At 55.1% G+C, this 24,135-nt stretch overlaps 1 protein-coding gene and 1 pseudogene across 4 annotated transcripts; both read right to left on the bottom strand.

Moving 5' to 3' along the window:
- Positions 1-997: 997 nt before the first annotated feature.
- LOC116532855 lies at positions 998-2,280 on the bottom strand (annotated as a pseudogene).
- Positions 2,281-2,382: 102 nt separating this feature from the next.
- Positions 2,383-23,330, bottom strand: PWWP3A (PWWP domain containing 3A, DNA repair factor). 4 transcript variants are annotated; one of them, XM_032252430.1, is made up of 14 exons: positions 23,238-23,330; positions 21,841-21,966; positions 21,186-21,271; positions 19,976-20,046; positions 17,425-18,315; positions 16,215-16,316; positions 14,026-14,096; positions 12,242-12,318; positions 11,408-11,468; positions 9,172-9,247; positions 8,899-8,949; positions 7,413-7,849; positions 5,707-5,795; positions 2,383-2,802 (listed from the first exon to the last, which is right to left on the bottom strand). In XM_032252430.1, exons 2-14 carry the CDS (start codon positions 21,898-21,900, stop codon positions 2,751-2,753), a joined length of 2,124 nt encoding a protein of 707 aa, XP_032108321.1. In that variant the 5' UTR covers positions 21,901-21,966; positions 23,238-23,330; the 3' UTR covers positions 2,383-2,750. The 4 variants fall into 4 exon arrangements, with proteins under 4 accessions (XP_032108321.1, XP_032108323.1, XP_032108324.1 ...); XM_032252431.1 differs by having other exon boundaries at positions 2,386-2,802; positions 23,123-23,293; XM_032252432.1 differs by lacking the exon at positions 17,425-18,315.
- Between the last annotated feature and the right edge of the window lie 805 nt (positions 23,331-24,135).

The following is a 24,135-nucleotide window of genomic DNA, read 5'->3' on the forward strand; positions in this document are numbered from 1 at the left end:
CCCCCCACTGGCGTCCTGAGAGCCCCGGCACACCCAGGACCCCCCACGCTGGAGTCCTGAGAGCCCCGGCACACCCAGGACCCCTACACTGGTGTCCTGAGAGCCCTGGCACACCCAGGACCCCCCACACTGGCGTCCTCAGGGCCCTGGAGTGCTCCTCACTGGCCGAGCTTGTCAGGTCAGCCCCCCAACTCCCACCCGACTGCCTGGCTGACAACCCAGAGCGCCCACAATCCATTACTGAGGGAAGCACCCAGGCACGGCCTGCCCCAGTGGCCTTGTCACCCTCAGACCCCAAAGGACAGCAAGGGCAGACAGCGTGGGTGGGGTGGGGATGGGCGAGTGGGAATACACGGGTTCTGGTTCCACCTGCTGGGTGGGGCTTTGCTGCAAGGATCCCCTCCCCGACAGGTGCTGTCACCCAGGCAGGAGTGCAGTGGCGTGATCTCGGCTCACTGCAGCCTTGACCTCCGAGTAAGTAATCCTCCGACCTAATCCTCCCAGGTAGCTGGAGCCACAGGCGTGAACTCCAGTGGGGCCCCAGCTGCTGTTTAATTTTTTGAGACAGTCTCACTCTGTTGCCCAGGCTGGAGTGCAGTAATGTGATCTTGGCTCACTGCAACCTCCGTCTTCCGGGTTCAAGCGATTCTCCTGCCTCAGCCGCCTGAGTAGCTGGGCTTACAGGCACGCACCACCACGCCCGGCTAAGTTTTGCATTTTTAGTAGAGACTGGGTTTCACCATGTTGCCCAGGCTGCTCTTGAACTTCCGACCTCAGGTGATCCGCCCACCTTGGCCTCCCAGTGCTGGGATTACAGGGTGAGCCACAGGCCAGCCTCGGGCTGCTGTTTAAGCAGCGCCCCTAGGACCGTTAGTGAGGCGAGAATCCACCTCGGGGTCAAGGCCGTGTCCCTGGGCACGCAAGAGTCGCTCTCTCATTTTCCAAGCTTGTACAGCCCACGCTGCGGGGCGTGTCTGGGGCTCAGAAAAGACAAGCGAGGTCTGGGAGGTGTTTAATTCCGCCTCAAACACGGCAATGTCGGCAGAAAAACAAACGGATCAAAGTACCCCACAACAGCAGAAGAGTTCAGCGTGGGCCCGAGCTTCCCGCAACACCGCAGCGCTGCCTCCGCCCCTCGGGAACCCACCGCGGAGGGCGGCTGTGGGGACTTTCCGTGAGAAGGCACGAGGCCCGTACATGCAATGCTGCTGAGCTCCCTCCGCAGGCGGTTGCACTGGCTGCCCTGTGTCCCCCAAAGAGTGACACAGCACAGGGCCAGCCCCCTGCCTCCTCAGGGCTCTGCCCCTCTGCTTCAGAAAACACGGAACTCCAGCATGCCGGCACAACTGTCTGGCCAGGGCCGGGTTTCCGGCTCTTGGACTTCAGAGAATCACAGTTCCCGAGCAGCAGCCATCTCTGCCACCTCCCAAGTTCCAAGGACCTGATATGAGTGTCCTTGCAGCTTCATCTTGCTCAGCGCCTTGCCTGTCCCAGAGACAATCGTGTTCCCATCTGCTCTCCGGTGGCTGCAGGAGCTGGGCAGGGCCTGAGGGAGGAGGGTCCACGGCCCCTCAAAGCAAGGCCTCCAGCCAGGGTCAGGCACAGTCCAGTGAGTGGGGAGAAACAGCTCCCAGGCTGCCAGGCCCTGGAGCCTGGAAGCTTCGCCAGCACTGCGGTACAGCTGCAGCCTTGGGCAGCCACTGAGAACAAATAATTCAGTATCTGTGGCTGGGACCTTAAAAGAATCTCTGACCCTGCTGGAGCCTGGCTGAGCCCCACCGAGTCACAGCAGCAACCCGCGGCCCCGGCTCTGGACTGTGGACCAGAGCCCATCCGGCAGCCACACCCTGGAAGCCATTTCTCCAGACGGGAGCCCAGCTGGACTTCCCTACAAGGGCTGTGCTTCTGTGATGGCCGGTCACAGGACTACGCAGGGCCCCCACGGTGACCCTGATGCCAGCCACCCTGGGATCCCAGCACAGCCATCCAGGCCGATGACCAAGCCCTCGGTGACTGGCCGAGAGGTGACGACACAGTAGGGGGAAATTCACTCACTAGAAGAGGCCAGGCAGGCAGGGGAGGTGGGGCGGCCTGGCCTAGTGCAGCACGCTGCAGGCCACTCCCTATGGCGCAGAGTGCAGAGGCCCCCGAAAGGTGCGCGTCCTGCTCCTCCTGAGGCCACAGCAGACACAACACAGAGCAGCGGCCCATGCGCACTCCCACCTCTAACGAAGGCTAATTCCTCAGAGCCGCAGAGCGCGCTGAATGGCAGAGCAGATTCAGAACCGGTGCAGGTGGAAACCACACAAGGGGGACACACCAAACAGCAAACCCGGAAAGACCATTCCCACTTGCGAAGCTCCGTGCTCACGGCAGACACACCTGAAAACCTTCCATTTAATATGAGATGCAACACACACGACACAAACATGCACGTCAGGTGAAACCGCCACACAGCCACAAGCACTGACGCACAGTAAACACGCTTCTGTCCTTTCCAAACCTCTCCGGAACTGTATCTTGAAAAAAAGGCCAAAAATAAAATGAAAAAAATTGCCAAAGAAAACTGGCTTTCGATGTTGACGAAATGGATTCTCCAGAAGTATGGAAATCAGGACTGCCACGCAGGAGAACACAGACGGCTCCAAAAGCGAACGTGCTCCCCCGAGTCCCCCATTTTCAGAAACGCTCGTGCACACCAGAGGCACTCCCTCCACCAGGCTCCCGCTGACGCACAGCCAGCTGCTCCATCATCGCCGGCGCCGCTCTTCAAGGAGCTGGTTGTCAAATATTTCTTTTTCCCTTCAGAAAACAAGATACTTCATTTTAGCAGTTAATCATTGTGTGTTAAAGATGATGAGAAAGAGAGCAGGTGCAGCAACTCACGCCTGTAATCCTAGCACTATGGGAGGATCACAAGGTCAAGAGTTCGAGACCAGCCTGCCCACCATGTTGAAACCTCTTCTCCACTAAAAATACAAAAATTAGCCAAGCATGGTGGCAGGCACCTATAATCCCAGCTACTGGGGAGGCTGAGGCAGGAGACTCACTTGAGCCCAGGAGGCAGAGGCTGCAGTGAGCCGAAATCGCACCACTGCACTCCAGCCTAGGTAACACAGCAAGACTCCATCTCAAAAAATAAAAGAAAAATATGGCCGGGCGCGGTGGCTCAAGCCTGTAATCCCAGCACTTTGGGGGCCAAGGCGGGTGGATCACGAGGTCAAGAGATCGAGACCATCCTGCTCAACATGGTGAAACCCCGTCTCTACTAAAAATACAAAAAATTAGCTGGGCATGGTGGCGCTTGCCTGTAACCCCATCTACTCAGGAGGCTGAGGCAGGAGAATTGCCTGAACCCAGGAGGCAGAGGTTGCGGTGAGCCGAGATCACGCCATTGCACTCCAGCCTGGGTGACAAGAGTGAAACTCCGTCTCAAAAAAAAAAAAAAAAAAAAAATGAGAGGACCAGGTGCAGTGGCTCACGCCTTTAATCCCAAGGGAGGCCAAGGCAGGAGGATTGCTGGAGGCCTGAGTTTGAGACAGGCCTGAACACAGCAAGACCCCATCTCTACAAATACAAAAACCACCTAGGTATGGTGGTACACACCTGCAGTCCCAGCTACTCGGGGAGGGTGAAGCAGGAGAATCACTTGAACCTGGGAGACAGAGGTTGCAGTGAGTAGAGATCACGCCACTGCATTCCAGCCTGGGCAACAGAGCAAGACTCCGTGTGTGTGTGTGCGCACGTGTGTGTGCGCGCACGCGCACATAAAAGGAGGCAGTTGACAGGGCCGGAGTGTGTGTGTGTGTGTGCCTGTATGCATGTACATATGAGAGAGGGCAGTTGTTTGACGGGGCCGGAGCTTCAGTCTGAGAGATGAGCAGTTGAGATGGGCAGCCGTGCCTGCTGCACAGCAGGGTGAACATGCTTACTGCCATCGAACCGTACACTTAAAAAGGTTAAGACGGTAACTTTTATGATATGTGTATTTAACAATGTTTTAAAATAATATTTTTAGAGACGGTGTTGCTCTGTCACCCAGGCTACAGTGCAGTGGTGCAATGATGGTTCACTGCAGTCTCAAACTCCTGGGCTCAAGCAGTCCTACCTTAGCCTCTTAAAGTGCTAGGATTACAGTCGTGAGCCATTGCGCCTCGTTAATAATTTTTTATGAAAGAGTATGAGATGCCAAACTGTCCTTATTAAGGGACCTCCTATAAAGGAAAATTAAATTAACAACTGCTTAATTAGCAACCCCTCTCAGGAACAGGGCTGCCCTGGATGGAGAGAGAGAAACGGGGGCTGCCGGCTCTGAAGCGCACCCTAGCTGAGGCGGAAAACGGGAGCATGCCAGCTGCAGCGGGCCAAGGGGCAGCCCGAGGACGGCCTCAGGAGGAGTGTAGGCTGGCTCACGGAGCAACTCTCAAGAACAGGAGGGCCTGGGAAACACCGGGAAGGCATCACAGGGGCCGGGGACTGGGTCCCAGGACACCCAATGTGTGACCCAAGGTGTCACCGAGGCCAAAGATCAGACGCGACACCACTCACTGGTCGCGTTATTTCAACCACGTCCCCGGCGTGATAAAACCATGGCCTGTGTATTCAACCGAATGCACTTCATCACGCACCAAACACCATTTCTCCCAGTTCGCTGAAGGTTTTTCTGGTAACCGTAAGCCATGAAGAACTCCTAGTGGATTTTGATGTTGCCAACCCAGACTCAAAAAAAAAAAAAAAAAAAAAAAAATCAGGAGGATGGAAGATTGCCACAGACAGGAGAGGACTGGTTACCAGGCTTCTGAAATGGGAGGACAAACCCTCAGGGTGGGTGCGGGTGTCCTGGACCTCACTTCAAGCCTGACAGGCTGGGACCATGAGATCCAGCAGGCAAACACCAGTTTCTGTTTCCAAAGGCCTCTCCTGTTTCGGTCAGCCAGCTGGGCCAACACTCCCTAAACGAAGCCAAATCCCACCTACGGACAGCTTTGTAGGGGTGCCTGCCAACGCCACCGAGGCCCCATACCTCCTTCTCCCTGACCTCCCCAGCGGCCCCTCCTGCCCTGCCTAGGGAGGACACAGGGCTGGTGAGGGACCTCAGCATCTTCACCACGAGTGCTGTGTGACTGGGGGCCGGGCGAGCCGCCCTGGCCCGACACCCCATCCTTGACTCTAGTTGAGTCTTCAGCCTGTCACTGCCCCGTGGGCCCCGCCTGGCTCCTAGCAAGGCCTGGCCGCGTGCCCAGAGACAGGATTAGGCACTCTGGGGGCCCAATACCCAAGGGCGGCTAAGCACACGGACGTGAGAGAAACATCTTGATCACAGCATTCTTCTGGCTGCTGGAAAACGCCGGGCCCTGCTGCTGCTTAATCTCGCTGTATTCCTCACACAGCCATGGCGCTGCAGACACTGGGAGGAAAGTTCCAAATACAAACACCAGCCCCCTGCAAAAAGAGATTAAGAACAGACACGGCCGAGGCACGCGCCCGTGGCCCTGCGCTGCCCACGGCGACCAGCTGGAAGACCCGGGCCGTGGCCAGCCTTCCTGGAGGGTGAGAGAGACCCGAGGGGCATGTTCAGCGTGTGTGATCAGCTCACCACCCAGCACCTGGGCCACCACACGAGGGAGAGGGGCTGCAGCAGTGGGTGTGGAAGCAGAACCTGTCAGGCAGACGTAGCGGCAGCAGACAGCGCCGGGAGCAGCCTACCGGTAGCTCAGCGAGGGCCCCTTGATGTACTTCTCCTCGGCCGTCTTGTAGTCCACCTTGTCCACCGCAGAGATCGCGCAGATGATGGCCTGTGAGAGGGCGCGGGGTCAGCAGCAGCCGGCGCCGCCCATCAGGCCCCAGGAGGCACGCGGCTGACGAGGCTGCAGTGAGCCTGGGTCACCAGGTTCTGGCCTCCACACAGGGTCTAGCTCATGGTTCAGAACCTGCTTCTAATGACGTTTCCTTTATTTTTGAGACGGGGTCTTTCTCTGCTGCCCAGGCTGGAGTGCAGTGGTGCAATCTCGGCTCACTGCAACCTCTGCCTCCCAAGTTCCAAGCAATTTTCTTACCTCAGCCTCCGTAGTGGCTGGGACTACAGGCACGCACCACCATGCCCAGCTAATTTTTGTGTTTTTAGTAGAAACGGGGTTTCACCATGTTGGCCAGGATGGTCTCAATCTCTTGGCCTTGTTATCCGCCCACCTCAGCCTCCCAAAGTGCTGGGATTATAGACGTGAGCCACCACGCCCGGCCCGTAACGATGTCTCTTAATTAAATCAGTATTCTCTTTCGGACTAGAAACAGCTCAGGTCACTAAATGCCAAGAATGAAAGGCAAAACCCAAACCCACAAGTGCATTTCTGAAAATTTTTAAGTTTATTGTATTAAAAAAAAAAAAGGGAGTATCCTGAATCCACACTAACCACCAGATGTAACCAGGTGTTAAGGAGTCAGTCCTATTTTTTGGTATTGTGATTATGGCAAAACCATTTCAACACAGTCCGTCTGGTTGAGAGCAGGGTCTCTCCCGCTCGGCCCTGTGGACACTGAGGCCGGGCTGTTCTCTGGGCTGGGCGTCCTGGTCACTGCAGGGTGTCATCAAGCGGTGTCCCTACCCCGACCCACTCCCTGCCAGAAGCGCCCAGGCTGTGACAGGCACAAATGTGCCCAGACGCTGCCAGTGTCCCCAGGGGAGTCATCCTCCTTTTAGAGACACACAGTAAAGTATTTATGGGTTAAAAAAACGCTTGAGGTCTTCTATGCTCCAAAACTCATTCCCAGAAGGTTATGGAACATCGGAGCTCACGATGCTATTTTCTTATTGTACGTATTTGAAAATTCCCATGCTTAGAAAATTAAATAGTTTTGAGTATTTTTTCCCACAGATGTACACATATGCCCAGCAGTGTCCTCTCTGAAATTTCAGATACAACTTCAAAACAATCTGTATTTGCTCCTCACCAAGCCCCAAATCCCCAGAAGTTCAAGATCACAGACGATCGAATTTCTGATATTTTTACTTACCATGGGTTTATCAGAGCGTTAAATGTATCATCGATGTTCCATTTTTCAAATTACAGTGGGTTTACCTGGGCACTAAATGTGATTCTGAATTTCCCACTCCCCATGGGTTCAACAGGGCTGACCCACTGAGGCTGGGGGGCATCTGTGCGCCCACGGTGGGGAGGGAGCTTCGCACTCCCTGGCCCCAACAGCATCTAAGCGGTTCCATGTGTGCAAAGGGCCAGGTGCACGGCACTCCCACTTCCCAGCGCCAACGGGATGTAAACACATGAGGCCTCCCGCTCCATCGCCACCGACAGGCAGCGGGCAGGGGCGAGCACCATGGCAGCCACCTCAGGTAGGTTCTGGAAAGTCCTGGCGCAGGCCCCTCTGTGCGCATGCCACAGCAGTCCGCGGCTTACCTCGGGCAGAAGCACATCCAGAATGAAGCGGATCCGGTCGCTGTTGGTGCGCCGGAGCATCTTGGCGCCCACCTCCTGGTAGACGCCCTGCAGGTACTTCACCACCAGGTCTAGCTGTCCCTCGTCCTCCAGGTAGGTCTCCACGCAGGTCACGTACTGGCTGGAGCTCAGGAAGGTCTGCAGCCAGCGCGATGGCTTCCTGCTCTTCAGGATGGCCCGCAGGTGGCTCTCTGCGCCCTTGGCCTTCACGATGTACTCCACCAGCTTCTGGTTGGCCCGGTCCCGGGCAGCCCGAGAGCGGTCAGGGAGCACTTTCCGGCAGGGCTGCCTCTGCCCCAGGGGGCTTCCCAGCACCGGCTCCTCGGGGCTCCCCTTGCTCAGCTGAGGAAACTTGGTCCCCAGGACGTCCTGCTGGATGGATTTTCGGACAGGATAGCCTGCAAAGGAAGCACGTGTGGCGGGACCAGCGCGTGGGCTCCTTACCACGCGGCGTGGGTCAGGGCTGAAGTGAGGCTGCAACACGCAGTGGTGGGGGCAACCCTAGAGCTCAAGCTCCACATCAGCGCAGGTGTGGTGCATCATGGTCCTCAAGACCCCTCCTCTGAGGCTGCAACACGCAGTGGTGGGGGCAACCCTAGAGCTCAAGCTCCACATCAGCGCAGGTGTGGTGCATTCATGGTCCTCAAGACCCCTCCTCTGCTAGGACCCCCAGCCTTTCTCCGCTCACTGGCCCTTAGAGCAGAGCAAAGCGCCTGCCCGTGCAGCACTGCCCAAGAAGAATCAATTCAGCCTCGTCCACCCCTCTTCCAGCTGACAGGAATGGAAAACCCCGCTGCTGTCCAGAACGGAAAATGCTGGACCAACAATGACATGCTGGCCAAACGTTCTGGTGTTCGTGGCACATTCTCTTTCTTTCTGAAACAAGGTCTCGCTCTGTCCCCCAGGCTGGAGAGCGGTGGTGCAGTCACACAGGTCACCAAGCCGTCCTCCCACCTCTCCCTCCCCAGCAACTGAGGCTGCAGGTGTGCGTGCTGCAGGCCAGATCGCTTTTTTCTATATTATTCTGTAGACATGGGGTCTTGCTCTGTTGCCCAGGCTAGTCCAGGGCTCCTGGCCTCAAGCAATCCTTCTACGTCAGTCTCCCAAAGTTCTGGGATGACAGGTGTGAGCCTCCACACCTGGCCTACATTCTGAAGAGTATCTGAGGTGCACAGCCACCAGCCACAGCTAGGACAGGGTAGCTGTGGCCCATGGGATGAGGGCCCCAGGGCAGGCTTCAGAAGCTGTACCGGGGATACCAGCAGCCCCAGGTACCAGGGAGCCTCAGGGGTCACATCAAAACCTGGTAGGGTTGCACAATGCCGGGTGGCTGTAGACAGTGCCTTGACCCCAAAGTCCCCTTCCACAGCTTTAGACATAAAAGACTGTTTTTTTCTAAAGGGCTAAAAGGCAGACCACACTTTCCAAGATGTGCCTGCAGACTTACTTATATCAGCTGCATAATATTCCAGGAAAGAGCCGGCAAAAGACCCGCAGCCTGCAGGGAGTGCAGGGGAGACAGCAGTGTGTAGACGTAAGAGGACTCCCGGGAAGCACGTTCCAGGGGCCACCCCGGCGTCTCTGTTTAGGAAATGATCAGGCCAGGACAGAACCCCAGCCCACCCACAGGGAATACCCCAGGGCCACAGAGACATGCTTCGCCCCCAGGCAGCTCCAGCCCTGACCCTTGGAGGGGCCATGCCCCCAGCACCCCGCGTACCTAACCGGACCCTGTAGTCGGTGATGAGGGAGACGCACCAGCCGATGGCCTGGTCGAAGTCCTCCCTGGCTTGGTTCTACAAGGAGACCCGGGTGGTAGGCGTCAGTGGGAGGCAGCACCAAGCACCCTGGGTTCAGAAGCCACGCAGGGACTAGCCATGTGTCCAGGCCGCCCAGCCCTCCAGCCCACACCTCTGATCCTCCCTGACAAAGGGGGCTGGCAGATGCCTCGCGCAGGAATGCCCTGATCAGCAGGACACACGCCAGACACAGGTCTGGGCCCTGGGCTTCTCAAACGGGGGTCGCAGGGGACCCAGCGCCTTGGCCCAGTCTGAAGGCATCCACAGTGGAAACACCTCCATGTGCCCTATGACAATATGTGAAGTCTTGGAAATACGCTGCCCTCAGAGACGTTTTTGTTGGGGGCTGTTGACTGCGGCCAGGCTAGGCAGGCACCTGAGCTGGCAGCCGGGTGGGTCCTCAGAAAACGACACAGCAGCCCCACAGATGCCACAAAGCCACGACCACCACACAATGACCCAGGGAACACCAGAGCCGAGGGCCACCGGGAACAAAGTGCACCATCAGTGTATCCCAAGGCCAGTGGACACTGCTCTCTGCCGCCCCAGCAGCTCCTGCACCTTCCTAAAGCGCGGCTTCCCCAACACCCTTCCTTGGAAGCCACTGACTACCCCAGAATAAAGTGGGCTTCAGGCCCACCACACCTGACTGCACCAGCAGGTGTGAGCGCGCGCTCTCTCAGAAGGGAGCTGGCACCCTGTGCTCTCAGAACATAGGCTTTGTGTTATAAACTGCAGCCCTTCTAAGGTACGGAGCTTCCTACTGTCCTCCTCACCGCACACCTTCCTCCATTTTTAGAAAGTAATTCAGATCCTTGAGAGTGGAAAAGACACCGTGTTTAATTTTTAGAGAAAGGGTCTCGCCGTCGCCCAGGCTGAAGTGCAGTGGCGCCATCTCGGCTCCCTGCAGCTTCCAGGTCCTCGGCTCAAAACATCTTCCCACCTCAGCCTCCTGAGTAGCAGCACGCCGGCTAATTTCTGTTATTTTTTGTAGAGACAGGGTCTCTGTATGTTGCCCAGGCTTGTTTTGAACTCCCAAGATCAAGTGATCTTTTCTGTCTGGACCTCCCAAAATGCTGAGATCATAGGCGTGAGCCAGCGCCTCGTGCCAGAAACGACACTTCTCGGAGCGGGAGGCAAGCTCAGGTCAGGCAGGCCCGGCTCCTGCTTGGTCTGTGCCCTCCCCCAGCACCTTCGGGCTGCAGTGAACAAACCCACGTCAGTGACAGGCAGGGAGCGAGGGTCACCGCCTCAGAGAAACGCGGGTTACTGACGTACAAGGAAAAGCTCAGGACAGACACAGTGCCAATCTCACAAGGTTAGGGAAAGAAAAAGCCATCCACGCCCAAAGCATGCGCTCGCCATGAAACTGTCAAGACACCAGAAAACAGCACACGTCACAAGAGTCCGCCCGGACGGCCTCGGCCCTGCCTGTTGTCTCAGGGGATAATGTGGGAACAGACAGGAAGATGTTCATTTTGGGCTCAGCTGTAATGGCAAAACCTAGGAAAGGCTGAACACCGGATTCCAGAGAAGTAAAAATAATTGCACTGAGTTGACAAGTTGGTGTTCAAAGTCGCTACAACAAAATGGGTATTTCCAGAGGGGAAACAGATATTTCTGAGTTAGACAAGCCCCTTGCAGTTCATCGACAGCACGTGATGAAAGCTGGCTGCAGCTCCAGGGCACGGGGATCCGCTCTGCAGCAAGCTGATGCGCCACATGGCATAGGCTAGGCTCACCGTGGCACTTGAGGGCATGCTGAACTAGGGACGCCTTCGACCTCAAGGGGCTGGCTACAGAGGCACGTGTGCCCTGGGGTGGACTGAGAACAGACAGCCAGGGAAGGCAGTGGCCTTGTGCAGGGGCTCTCCACTGCAGCCTTGCCTGGTGGCCCTGGGCAAACTGTCCCCGCCAGAGCCTCGGCTTCCTCACCTGTCAAGTGGGGAAATGGGGCCGCAACTTCCTAGGGCAGCTGTGAGAATTCAGTGCAGTGACTGAGCCCACGCTCCAACTCAGAACGCAGCCCGGCTCTGCTACTCGCACCAACAATCACACGCACAGCGCAGCCATGGTTTCCAGAGCTACACAGAGGACGTGTTTACTAATCACAAAATCAACCTTTAAAGAAGCAAGCACAAATCATAATCCACCTACCAGAAGTGTCTGTTTGTCTTTACAATCAAAGTGCTTTAATCTTCTAAGGGACACTGTGATACTGGAAGCAGAGAGATGGAAAAGTTAACATGAATGAACTTCCTCTAACAAGCCAAAACTCTTTCCCTGCCTCTGATAGATTAGTGGAGGCGGCTGCAGGCCCCGCCAGCCCCAGCTTATTTAAGGAAGGTGACCGCTTCCCCAGCTGCCAAGAAGCCCCTGGAGTCCTCAATGCATCACGGTGGGTCCAGTGACTTTGGCGACACTCACTGGGCCCCCCCAAGTCAGGCAGGCCTGGTCTCCACGCCACACCTCCCACCCCTCGGGGGCAGCTCAGAAGTACCAGGAGTCCGAAGACACTGGTTCTGTGCATTCAAATTTGCAGCATGTAGTGAGATGGTCTGAAGGCTGCTTTCGGCCAGCTGATCCAGCTACGTGTGCTCTCATCCCATGACTAAGGACCGACCAGGTAACCCAGGGGCAAACTCAGGTGGAGGCTGGGAGGCTGTCTGCACACCTGCCTGGACCACATTTTGCTACAGTTTGTGGGAAACGGGGCCTCAGTGAACATCTGGTTGGGCTCTTTCAAAGCCGGCAAATCAAGCTGTGAAAACTGCAGTGTCTGACCAGATCCTTCACACACAGCCTTTGTCCGACTTATCCTTCCCAGCCAGTGAGAGGTCACAGGAAGGGCACACCTCCAGTGATACCCCGCCAGCCCTGCCCAGGCTTGGACTCGTGCTGGGGTCTCCCGTCTGCCCCTCATCCCCACACCCGCTCTGAGAGCGGCCAGCCCACCACCCGGCCCGTCCTCAGAAACCAGAGCAGCGCTACCCTTTCCCCTTCGGGTTCATGTCCCCTTCGATGAACAGCACACTTGCTTTCTTCTCTCTCCGCCGGACGCTTTTGACCTGTTCACAAATCCAAGAAAATAAAATGTCAAAACAAAAAAGAGATCGTGGACCTTAAAACATTTTTTCTGACATGCTACATGTTAAGAGGCATTGCCCCAGCTCTGGGGATGACCCTGGGGAAGTCTCTCGAAAGGAAGCGCTGAGACATGGCCTCACGCATCACTTAAATGCTTTCCCTTCTGAGCGGAATCAGCCGGTTTTGTTTGGGTTTTTAAATAAACAGAACCGCACTACCACTGCCAGCTGCCTCTTTAAGTAAGCATCCTGACCGATCTCCCAGTGGCCCAGCAGGGCAGGTGTATCCTCCATGCTCTGGGTGAGTGGAGTGACCGCAGAAAGGCTCAGGAACATGGGGAGGGGTGGGGGACTGCATGGTGCTGCCACCTCCCCCCAGCCCCCCCAGTCCTGGCCTCCCGGGGCCACCCTGAGAAGGCAGCGAGAAGCGCCAGCAACCAGCGCCTCCAACGGCTCTGCCCTCCAGGAGGCCGCCAGCTCTTATGCCCCAGGAACTTGTCACACCAGTGACCTGTTAACCCAGCAGGGACCCCAGAAACTGATGAAAACAAGGGAAGACTAGCAAGGTGCGGCAGGGGAAGCCAGTGCTGAGGGAGGGCAGAGGGCCCAGAAGCCTGGCCTCCAACACCGCCAGCCAACAGGCGACACGAGGCCAGCTCGGCCATAAACATGCTTAACCTCCCCAGCAAACACTGCACTGATTCAATCCTAAGGTGTCCGGGACCATAATCAGTCACATGCAAGGAGCCTGGGTGACCTGGGTGAGGTCGGTCATTAGAGCAACAAAATCGTCTCCGGATTAGTGCAGAGCAAACGCCTTTTGGATTTAAACATTACTGTCTCTTAGGAGAATAAAGGGAAAAAAAGGTAAAACAGGAAGCAGAGGTGAGGGCCAGGACAGCACCCGTGCCCACGACAACACCCAAACTAATGACTGCAACTTGCAGGCCTGCAAGACGGGAGTGGAGAATCTGCCCCTGCCTCAACTCATCACCCACACTGGGAACTTGGACAGGATTTCAAATACCTATCTGGATGCATGCAACCAGCCCCACAACGTCCGAATGAATGAGCTCTAATGGGGTAAAACTGGGTGAAACGCACAGTACTGAAAATGAGTGAATCACAATCTTTTTCCTTCCCCCATTCCCAGATAAAGTCTTGCTCTGTTGCCCAGCTAAGCGCAGTGATGCAATCTTGGCTCACTGCAGCCTCCACCTCCCGGGTTCAAGCAATTCTCCTGCCTCAGCCTCCCCAGTAGCTGGGATTGCAGGCGCCCACCATCATACCAGGCTAATTTTTTGCATTTTTAGTTAGAGATGGGGTGTCACCATGTTGGCCAGGCTGGTCTCAAACTCCTGATCTTGTGATCCACCCACCCTGGCCTCCCTAAGTGCTGGGATTGCAGGCATGGGCCACCACGCCAGGCCACAAATATTTTTTTCAAGCAGGTCTTTCTAAGCCTGCTTGGCTGAAAATGTAGCCTACAAACACCACCTCCACTGTGCCTTTATTTAGGTACAAACATCTCCAGAAGTCTTTTGTATAAACCCAGCAACTTTTCCCAGGAAAAACAAAATAATGAAAACATTTGTCCAGGACAAATTGTCAAGAACTGAGTAGGAGCGGAATAAAAATTCATGAAATTTGACTAACTACATCTTAGAAGATGGAGAAAGCTGTTCTTACCACTGCTGGCCAGAAGGGGTATTTTTGATATTTAAGCCAGACTAGCATTCCTACTTCAAACGACCGTGGTTCTAGAATTAAAGAAAGAAAAAAGAAAAACAACAAAAAAAGAATAGACAAGTCAAATCCACATCAAACCCTGGGTATAACAGACCGAGAAAACAGTTACCGAGATAGTGTCTAAACCTAACTTAAATGTAATTCACTGAAAAGGAGAATTTGCAAGGCAGATTCATAACCCACAGGACCTGAGTCTCACCGCCAATGATGAGACCACAGAACAAAACCACAGCAGTTCTGAGAAAGCTGCAGCGCTGGGTTCTCAGCTGTGACAAAGGCATCCTGGGGCTTCGAGGGTGCCATGAGGGGTGGCAGTGGCTCCGTCCTCTGTGTGCAATTTCTCTAAAGTCACTCCACAGGAGAACACTTTTTAAAAAGAGTGGCACACAACAGAAGTGAGGCAACAGCGCATGGAAAAGAGCCCAACACAGGGACTGAATTTCTAAAGGGGGTTCTGAGAAACTAGGGTCAAAAATAAGAAAATTGTTTAAATCGTAACTAGAAAACTATTTATGAATATTTTCAACGCCAAAAAATGAGGGAATGGTTTACAATTTTAAAACTGAAATATTAGAAAAACTATTGGCAACTGGCTGTCCTTAGACACATGAAGCCTCTGTGTGGCTGACAGACAGCGGAGGGAGGGAAGTGCCGCCGGACGCGGATGCAGGTGAAAACCTGCAGGCCTGTAACGTAACCAACGTGAGCGGAGAAGGGAGGCAACTGGGGAGGGAGCCTGCTGCGAACACAGAGCAGCGCTGTTTACCCCGTCAGGGGCATTCGGTCTTCAAGAGAAACTTCCAGGCCCACGTGGACAGGCAGCCAATTCGGAGGCCGGCCAGGGCTCAAAAAATGGCCAGCCTGGCAGGAAGCAAAACCAAACGGGAGCAAAGCCCAGTTCCCGCTGGGCCAGAAGCCAGCCAGCATGGGCTCTGTGAGGCCTGGTGACCTGACCCTGTGGGGCGGCGTGGTGGGAAAGGGCCTTCCCAAGGGCACTGTGCTCTTCCTGTGTGAACTGATCCTGCAGAGATGATTTCCTGGAAGCCCCAGTGAGTGCCCCACAGCACCTGCGATCCCCGACCATCCAGGCAGGTGCCCAGTGGGTAGGGCGGGGTTTGGTGAGTGGCGACTCCTCACCCAAAGGAAAGGGATCCGAAGAGCATGTGGAAAACTGTTCAAAAGTCTGACCATTAGCATTAGGCAAAAAAAAAAAAAAAAAAGGAAAATGTGAAACTGTAATGAAGCTCATTAAATGATGGAAATGCACTCAAACGGCTTGGACAGAAAAAAGAAACGACATAACAAGTCCACAGGCGCTCAAGTGTGCGGGAACTGGCGCCCCCGTGGCTGCACCCACACCAGCTTCCTGGCCAGGAGGCACCCCACGTCTTCCGGGTGCTGCCGGCGGGGGAGCCCGGGTGAGAGGCCCGCAGCCCTCCCTGTACTACCCGTAACTGTTTTGTGAATCTACAATTATTTTGAAACTAGAAGGTTAAAGAAAAGCAAGATTAGTTGAGATGAATGCTTCATGGGCAAGTCTGAAGCGGGGCTGGATCTCATGACTTGGTTCGAAAAGCTGACTTTCTGTTCATGGCTGGTTCAGATCTTTGGGTCTCTCATTTCTAGTCCCTTCCATGTAGCTGCTCAGCAGCACCTAAAAGCAGGTTTCCCTCCTGTGCAGGCAGCTACTTATAGGAGAGGCCGGGAGCACTTCTCCCCCTGGACGGCCCCTCCAAATGCCATTGCCAACAGAGGCCTCGAGACAGCGCCACGGCCACACCCAAGCAATGGCGACACAGCCCCTTGGCTCACCGGGCCGTCCTTCATTCCCAGCAAGGGGACAGGAGGACAAGGGCTTGAGGTAAGTGACAGCAGTAGCGCTCTAACAGGGAGGGCTGGGCCGTCTCTTCCCAGGAGTCCCTCTTCCCTTTGTGTAGGTTATGCTTAAGATACGGGACTGACAACGTGGCACTTCTGAAGGTCCCTTCCAGGTCTCGGTGCAGTGGGAAAGCAATGAACTAGCAGGAGCCCTTTGGTGGAGGACGGCGGGCACGGTCTCAGAACCACAGCCCACACCGCCTTTGGGCGCGTCGTTAGGGCTGCAGGCGCGCTCCCAGCTCATTGCTTACCGTGGTATAAAAGGATTCTCGGTGGTTCCTCATCTTCCTCGTCTTCCTCCAGTATAGAATGCATCGAATTCGACCTCACAGACACTTCAGAAGACTGGCAGTCTGCCAATAACGTGATATTAGACTTTCATCATCACTGCACTGTCTTGATGACTCATCCCAAGAAAACATTTCATGACACATGACCATCAATGCATCAAGAAAAGGCTCCGTGCTACACAAAATTCCACACTGCCAAACAGAGTGCGCTTCTGATAAACCACGTTTTCAAGAAAAACAAGAGAGGGAGGAAGGGAGGGAGAGAGGCCTGCGGTGAACGTGAATGGAAGGCGGGCCGTAAGCAGCAGCGACCTCAGCCACAGAAGCTGCGCACACTCTGGGTGGGAATCCCCTTGTCCCGGCCCGGCTACCCATTCACATCTGAGGCGCACAGTGGGTACGCAGGGAGGGCTGGGACAGGAGCTGACTGTGGAGCCGGGCAGGGTACGGCCACTTCGCCTTCAGACACTTTTGTCATTTCCGGAGCATGGCAGACAGGCAACCTCAGTTCCCGGCCGCTCCACCATGCTACGGAGATGGCGGCCTCAGCAAAGAAGTTCAGAATCAAGTCTGAAATCTACGCAGTGAGTAGCAAGTAGATTTCCAGACATTTGATCATGCAGTAATCATGATTTCAGAACTCGCATTTCAAAATTAAGGGATGCTACAATATTAAAGGAAACAAATCACAGTGCTTGCCTGCAACCACACAAAAATATATCTGCACATGAATTCTGAAAAAGACAGAAGGCTTTTGAGTGAGTTAATCACTTTGAGATTCCTGCCCAATGTAATGGGAGTGCGTTATTGCTTCTGTAACAGTTAATGAAAGGGTTAATCCTCGGGGCGCAGCCTCAGCCTCGGCACAGCCACAATGCTCCCAGCTCCGCCGCAGACAATCGTGGCCCATCCGCCCCTCCACGGACTCCTCACGCGCCTGACTCCCTGCGCTTCCGAACAAAAATAAAAATACTAATATTTGGGAGAAGGTGAAGTAATTATAGCCCGGGGGGAGACAGACAAAAAAGGAAGAAGGAAGTCTCTGCTCTATTTCAGTAATGATCTCATTAAGATCTGGTTAAAAATGCGCGCGTGCCTGGCTTCCCAGTCTGGCTGCGGGAGGAGCAGGACTCCACCCTCTATGCTGTCCTCCTCCATGAGAAACTTTTACCTTCCTCCAGCTTCTGGGAATCCGGCTGAGGACGTCTGGTTTCATCCATAGGGGCGTGGGAGGGAGGCGAGCGGAGACTGGCGGTGCTTCGCAGGGTCGTGGACTCCCTGGGCCCCACCTCTGGCCCAGGGGACGGTGCAGCCCCTGCGGCCCTGGGCTCCAGCTGCCCGGCAGGCAGCCTCTGGCTGCCATCCAAGCGTGGCCTCTTCTTCGCGGGGCATTCGCCTGGCTCCGAGCAGGCTGAGGGCTCAGGGGCTGGGGGCACGGTGAGGCTGCCTGACGGCAGACCGGGGTTGCGTCCCTCGGCGTTGGCACAGGGATCGTCTTCCCTGGCCCCGGAGGGCGAGGACGGAGCTGCCCAGCGGCCTGCCTTGCTCCCACTGTCCTCCGCTTCACTCTCTGAACGGGAAGACCCACTGGGGCACAGGCTGGACTTCCGTGCTGAGTCTCTTCCGCTCTTACTTGTGCGAGTCCAATTTTTGCGGTGGATTCTGGACTGGCTCCCATCCTGGGAACCACCGCCAGGTGAGAGGACCGAAAGGCCTCTAGGGCTGTCACTTTTCCTGAGTCCCTTCTTGTGGTCCACTTTGCACTTGGGGTCCTTTCCACAAGTGAACGGCCTTGACAGGCTTTGCTGCACACATTCCCTCCTTCTGTGAGGTCCGGAACTGCCCAATGCGCCTCCGCCGGGAGGAGACGAGGAGCTGGAATCACAGGGCGAGGAGACGGGTTCCGTGGGCTTCCCTCTCGGAGACCGCTCACCTCTACTCGTGTCTGCAGAGCTTTCTTGACTCCACACAAGCCCCTCGCTCAGAACATCCAGAGCCACGCGAAGTGACCGTCTGTAGGCCAGCTCTTCCAGGGGTGCTGCAGGAGCCTCGTTCTGTGAGGCTGCAGGGACGGAACACACACAATGCCGGTCATGCTCCCTGCCCGGGCGCTGCGGTCGGGCATCGCTTTCAAAGCACACTTGTCTAACTCTGACGGCTAGTTTCAAACCTGTCAGTGACGGGGAGGACTCACATTTCTCACCTACATTTTCCCAAAAAGGGGGTGAGGCTACTACACGACAGCTATTCATTCCCGGCTTCCAGGCTTCATGTCTTTAAAAACCAAATTGACTGACCTTAACCTGATTGGCTACAAAGATAAATTCCTCCGAGTTACAAAACAATCCCATGAGCAAAATGTATTCAAATGTTTTGCAAATCCTCTCTCAGCCTTACAATTTCAAATTCAATCGGGCTCCATAAAAACCAATGCCAACTACATAAAGAACTCTGCTGGCCACATATTCTTGTATTCTTGGTTGGGGGGCTGGTGGTAGCAAGGAATAGGAGATTTAAAAGACTCATTGTGGGCTGGTAAATTTTCAATACTTCTTTGCAAGGGCATTTCAAAGCCAGCAAAGAGCATCGTGGGCCTCTGGTTTCCAGCCCAACCTCCCTGCTGCAGGACGTTTATTTATTCATTCCGACATATAGATATGGTGCTATTTGTTTGAACAAGATGATGGATGCAGTAACACAACTCAGCGGGCATAATGCCGCAATCAAAACAGTATTTCCCAGCTGAATATTAAAGGCCCCCACAAACAACCAGCCCCCAACACAATGTGCGCCAACGAGGATGCCGCCATCTGAGATGATGGCCAACCCTGCCTAAGCAATAGAGACAGACCCTGCTTTAAACAAGAGCCGTTTTTTGGAAGACACAGGAACACAGACCTGATTTTATAAACAACATTGGAGGCAATTCTGGTCCATCTTTTCGTAAGAGAAACAATTCTTTGCAAATAGGATAAATAGTGCCACTTTGAGGAGAAAGACGGCACGTCTGGGTTTCCGAACTGTGGCTAGGGAGCAGGCGCTCCATGACACTCCTCACTCGTGTGTGTGTGCATGACATGTCCCTGGCTGGGCTCAGGCAAAGCCTCTCTCACCCACTGTCTGCAAAGGAGGCGGGTGCCGAACTGAGGGCCCGGGAGAAAGCACACCAGGGTGGACGGGAAGCTGAGATCTCCACTTCTAACCTGCCTCGTGCCCACCGTGACAATGGCTCAAACAATAGGGCGCCACCAACTCCAGTGCCGGGCCACCCGTTCCCTCCACTGGGCTCCGCTCTGGAATTTTACACACATAACCAACTGCTTCTCAAACCTTGTACTGAGATCAGACCGGCCAGGCAGACAGAACCACAGGGAGTCTCACTACAGGAAGAGCAAAGGAAAAAGGAAAACCGCCCCGCTTCATGGAAGCAAAGTCATCCACGTCTTGTGTACTGGAGGCCACGTAGGAATGAGACGACCTTGATGCTCACCAGGGACCACTCTGGGTGTCAAGAACGGGCCTGGTTCTAGGGCACATTCTGGAAAGGTTTAAGAAAGCAGACCCATGCTCCCTTCTGCAGCTCAGGGAACTCACGTGCCCTTGTATCAAGAAAAACATGATGAACAGAGTGAATTTTTACCCAAAAAGCTGAGCCTTCACTTTCTCCCAAATGATCTCTTATTTTATTAAAACCTAGTGGCCACTTAGAAATACACTCTTACCTAACGAGGAGGCAATGGCTTCGATGTGAGACTTCTCTAGGATCCCAACTTCGCTGCTTTTCACCTGAATTCTGCAGAGACAGAATCGACATTATACACCACCAGCCACCATCACCCAGACATTTTCAAACATGCATTTTCCTCCCCAACCTTCCACTTAAACCAAAAGTCACAGCCAACTAGGAATTCATCTGCCTGAGGTTAGAGGCAGCAAAGAACCCTGGTGAATATTTTTTTTTCCCTTTTAAGACAGAAAAGGTTGGCTGGATTTAAGAGTAAAAATGAATTCAAATTGTGACTTTTATGAGGCAAATCCTACTTTCAACTGCACAAATAACTCCTTTGCTAGATTTTCAGAATAGATGATAATGTCACTAAAAGCTGTTTACAGCCCAGCAGGTGTGTTTTAGTTTAAAAGGATGTGCTTTCCTTTTAAACTCGAGTGTTCAATTACCTTCCCAGCCGCAGGGAAAGTGTGAGCTGGGGACCAGGCGTGCTTCCTTCGAGGCCGCTCTGAAGATGCAGGCAGGAAGGAGTGGGGCGGGGGGGCTCCGCAAGGAAGAGCGACGGGAGCCAGTGACTCGGAGGGTGAGTCTCCTTGCTCTCTCCCGAACTGGGAATTCTCCCGGCAGAAGCACCCTCGCCACAATCACACAGGAATGGGCATCTGAGCTGCCGTCACTCTAGACGACCTACGCCTCCCCAATGCCAGACACTCGCAGAGCAGAACAACGTGCCGCCTGGTCATGGGTTATTTGCCTTTTGAATGCTGAAGCCTAGTTTAGAGTGACGGGCTCAAAAACCAAATATTTCAAAACGGATGGGCCTGTCAAAGAGGCTTCTGAAGACACACAGATCTCTAGGAAGGAAATATCCCTATTTTTATGTTATGGCAATGATTAAGAAACAGTAAAAAAAAAAAAATCCCTATTTTAGCCACAAACTAGTATAATTTACATGTACTCAATTTTTGCACCAATCTCTCCACAGATCTCACAGAATGCCTCGTTTGTATCTTCAGCTTCCAAATTCACATAAAACCAAACGAGTTGTTTCTCATGAGGTTATTACGATCATTAATGAATTACAGTAAGTAAACAGTGGATAAGCCCATTAAGAGTGGACTTCAACTGTTTTGTGGGGGTAGGGAATGGAAGTATCAGAAATCTACACAGGAAAAAACAGTATTAGAAAAAACACGACACTTAACTTTTCCTCTAGGGAGAGGATTTGAACATCTAGAAAATATTCCTTTTTTCTCTTATTTTTTGTTGAAGTCTTGGTTCGGGCCAAAACCTACATTTAAAAAAAAGGAGACCCTCGTTATTAAAACAGCTGACCTAGTAAGAAACAGTGGCAACATTTCGTACACATGCAGCAGGTAATCCTGAAGGTCTACAACCAGGGGATTTCAGGTATTTGGTCCGATCCCCATTGTTTCACAGATGGGGAAACCGAGGCACAGGAGGTCACTGGCAGACAAAGACACGGCCCCGGGCTTCTGCATTGGCGCGAGCACTGTCTACTGAATTGCTGGAAAGCATCCCTGAACACGACCATAATTTACTATCACAGGGCTGCTTGCCAGATTTTTCCTTGAGTTACAGACTTACAAGCCTTTTTATAGCTGATTCTTTTTTTTTTTTTTTTTTTTTTTTTTTGTGGGGAAAAAAAAAGACATTTCTGGAAGCGTAACCTTGGAAGCAGTAGACCAAAACCCTACTAAATGGGGAAAGAGAATCAGTGCCAGCCGTCCTAGCTCCATCACTTCACTGAAGCAGCTCCTAGGTAGCTCCTGATAAAGATTTTACTTGTCACCCGAAAGTCATTTCTAATTCCTGAAACTGCAGAATAATGGCTGTCACCTTCGCAGGCCATAATCGCTTTTCCCATCGGCACAGGACATACTTGGCATCCGCCATCATTTATACTCATATGGCAAGCGGCGGTGCTTTGGCACAAAGTGCTCCGAGGTCTGACGCGGGTGTGCCCTGCAACGAAATGTGCACGGAGGTTCATCAAACTGTGTGCTTGCGACGTTATTAACGCAGACACACAGCCCTCAGGGGCAAAGGTTAGCTCGGCTCAGCCTCAAGTAGATGGTTCAAATCCACAGTCCCGCATTGAGAGGCTCGGTGCCAAAAAGCAGACCCACAAACAGAAACGGCGGGGCTCGGCACCCGGGGGGGGCGCCTGCATTTTTTCATAAATAAAATAGAGCACAGTCCCTCCCGAAGGTTCTGTCTAGCTCATTTTTAAAAGGCTCCTGAATAAATCATCCCCGCGCAGAAGGCCTGCCTCCGAACTCGGCAGGGGAGGCGTCTTGCACAATCAAAGCGCACAACCCTCCCCAATTTGGGGAGTTCACAGCGGACCACAGCGCGCACACAAAATAAGAGCCGAAAAACGCCCGTCCCTTGGCCTGCCATGTCCCTGACAAGAGCGGGACAGCTGCGGGCCGTTCAGGGCGCCAATGGGAAGGGCTGGCTTGGCTGTTGACAGAAGGGAAAAGGAGGTGTGGGGGTGGGGGTGGAATTTAGCAGCAACGCAGGGGGGCGCCCCCGCAGCAGGGAAGAGGGGGTTCCCGGCAGAGGTGGGGGTGGCGTTTCAGGCACCGCAGCACAAGTCGGGGTCCAGGCAGCAGGGAAAGGTTTTTCGCGAGGGAGGGAGGGGTGCGGCTGGCAGGAACCGGGGGGTGGCGCAACGGGGGGGGGGATCACAGCAGAAGTTGGGGGGCTCAGGGAGGAGGTGGAGCGGAAGGTCCAGGCAGCAGGGATGGGAGGTTTCACGGTGGGGGAAGGACCCAGGGAAGGAGACGTGGGTCCAGGCAGCGAGTATGGGGGAGAGGGTCCACGGAGATGGGGTCCAAGGCGGGGGGGGTGCCCACAGCGGCAGGGACGGGAAAGAGGGTTCACGTAAAGGGAGGGCCCACGGCAGCAAGGGCGGGAAAGGCGATCCAGGCAAACTGGGGGGCCCACAGCGGCAGGAACGGGAAAGGGGGTCCGGGCAAAGTGGGGGTACGCATGGCGGCGGGGACCAGGCGCCCCCGAGGAGTCTCTAGGCCGGGGCCGCCCCTCCCCCCAGGCCCGGCCTCCTCGCCTCAGCCCCCGCCCGGCGGAAGAGAAGAACGCATCCCGCCGGGCTCACCCGGCCCCAAGCGTTCCCTAGAGCGGCGCCCCGAGCCAGGGCGAGGAGGCCGCGGCGGCCCCAACGGCGGAGGACCCGCCCGTCAACCGCCGCCATCCGCGCCGCCCGCGCTCACCGCCTCCGCCGCCGCCGCCGCCGCCGCCGCTCCCCGCGGGGCCGGAGGCGGGGCTTGCCTCGCGGCGCCGCCAAGCTCCGCCCCCTGCCTCCCGCCGCCCAATGGGACGTGCGCGCTCCCAACGCGCGCAGGCCCCGCCCCATCAGCGCTCACGGCCGCGAGTCGGCCCCGCCCCTTCCGCCGACCGCCTCCGCCGTTTTCCCGCGAGTACTCTGCTTAGGAGAGCGGGCGGCGGGACGCGTGTGGCCGCCCCCGGGCGCCGCCCTCCCGCGCTCCCGGTCCTTTGTCTTCCATTCAGACCCCCGGATGCCGGCCTCGGTGGGAAAACAGGCGTCATCGCTCGCGAGGACCCCTCCCCCCGAGAACCTTCCAGAACTTTCGAGAATCTTCCAGGTTCTGAGGCACTTCCCAGCCCGAGAGCTGCGCGCTACGGACCTGATTCTGACTGATCCCAAAGCCGGGGCGCCCGGGCACCCCGCAAAGGCGTCATGAGCGTCTGAACTAGAGCAGACCCCACCTTGGGAGGGTCCCGAGACCCCCAGTGGACGCCGGAAGCAGCCGTGGATGGCGGGAGTCAGGCCTCTCCCTGGGCTGTTTTCGTTTTTTTTTTTGGTTTTTTTTTTGACACGGAGTCTTGCCCTGTCGCCCAGGCTGGCATGCAGTGACACGACCTCAGCTCACAGCAGCCTCTGCCTCCCGAGCAGCTGGGATTACAGGCACGCGCCACCAGTCCCGGCTAATTTTTGTATTTTTAGTAGAGATGGGGTTTCACCATGTTGGCCAGGCTGGTCTCGAACTCCTTACCCACGTGATCCAACTGCCTCGGCCTCCCAAAGTGCTGGGATCACAGGCGTGAGCCTCCGTAGCCGCCCCCAACAGGGTGTTTAAAAGCCGAGGG

The sequence above is a fragment of the Sapajus apella genome, unplaced genomic scaffold (genome assembly GCF_009761245.1).
Source record: "Sapajus apella isolate SASKATOON/1434 unplaced genomic scaffold, GSC_monkey_1.0 scaffold77, whole genome shotgun sequence".
NCBI lineage: Eukaryota > Metazoa > Chordata > Mammalia > Primates > Cebidae > Sapajus > Sapajus apella.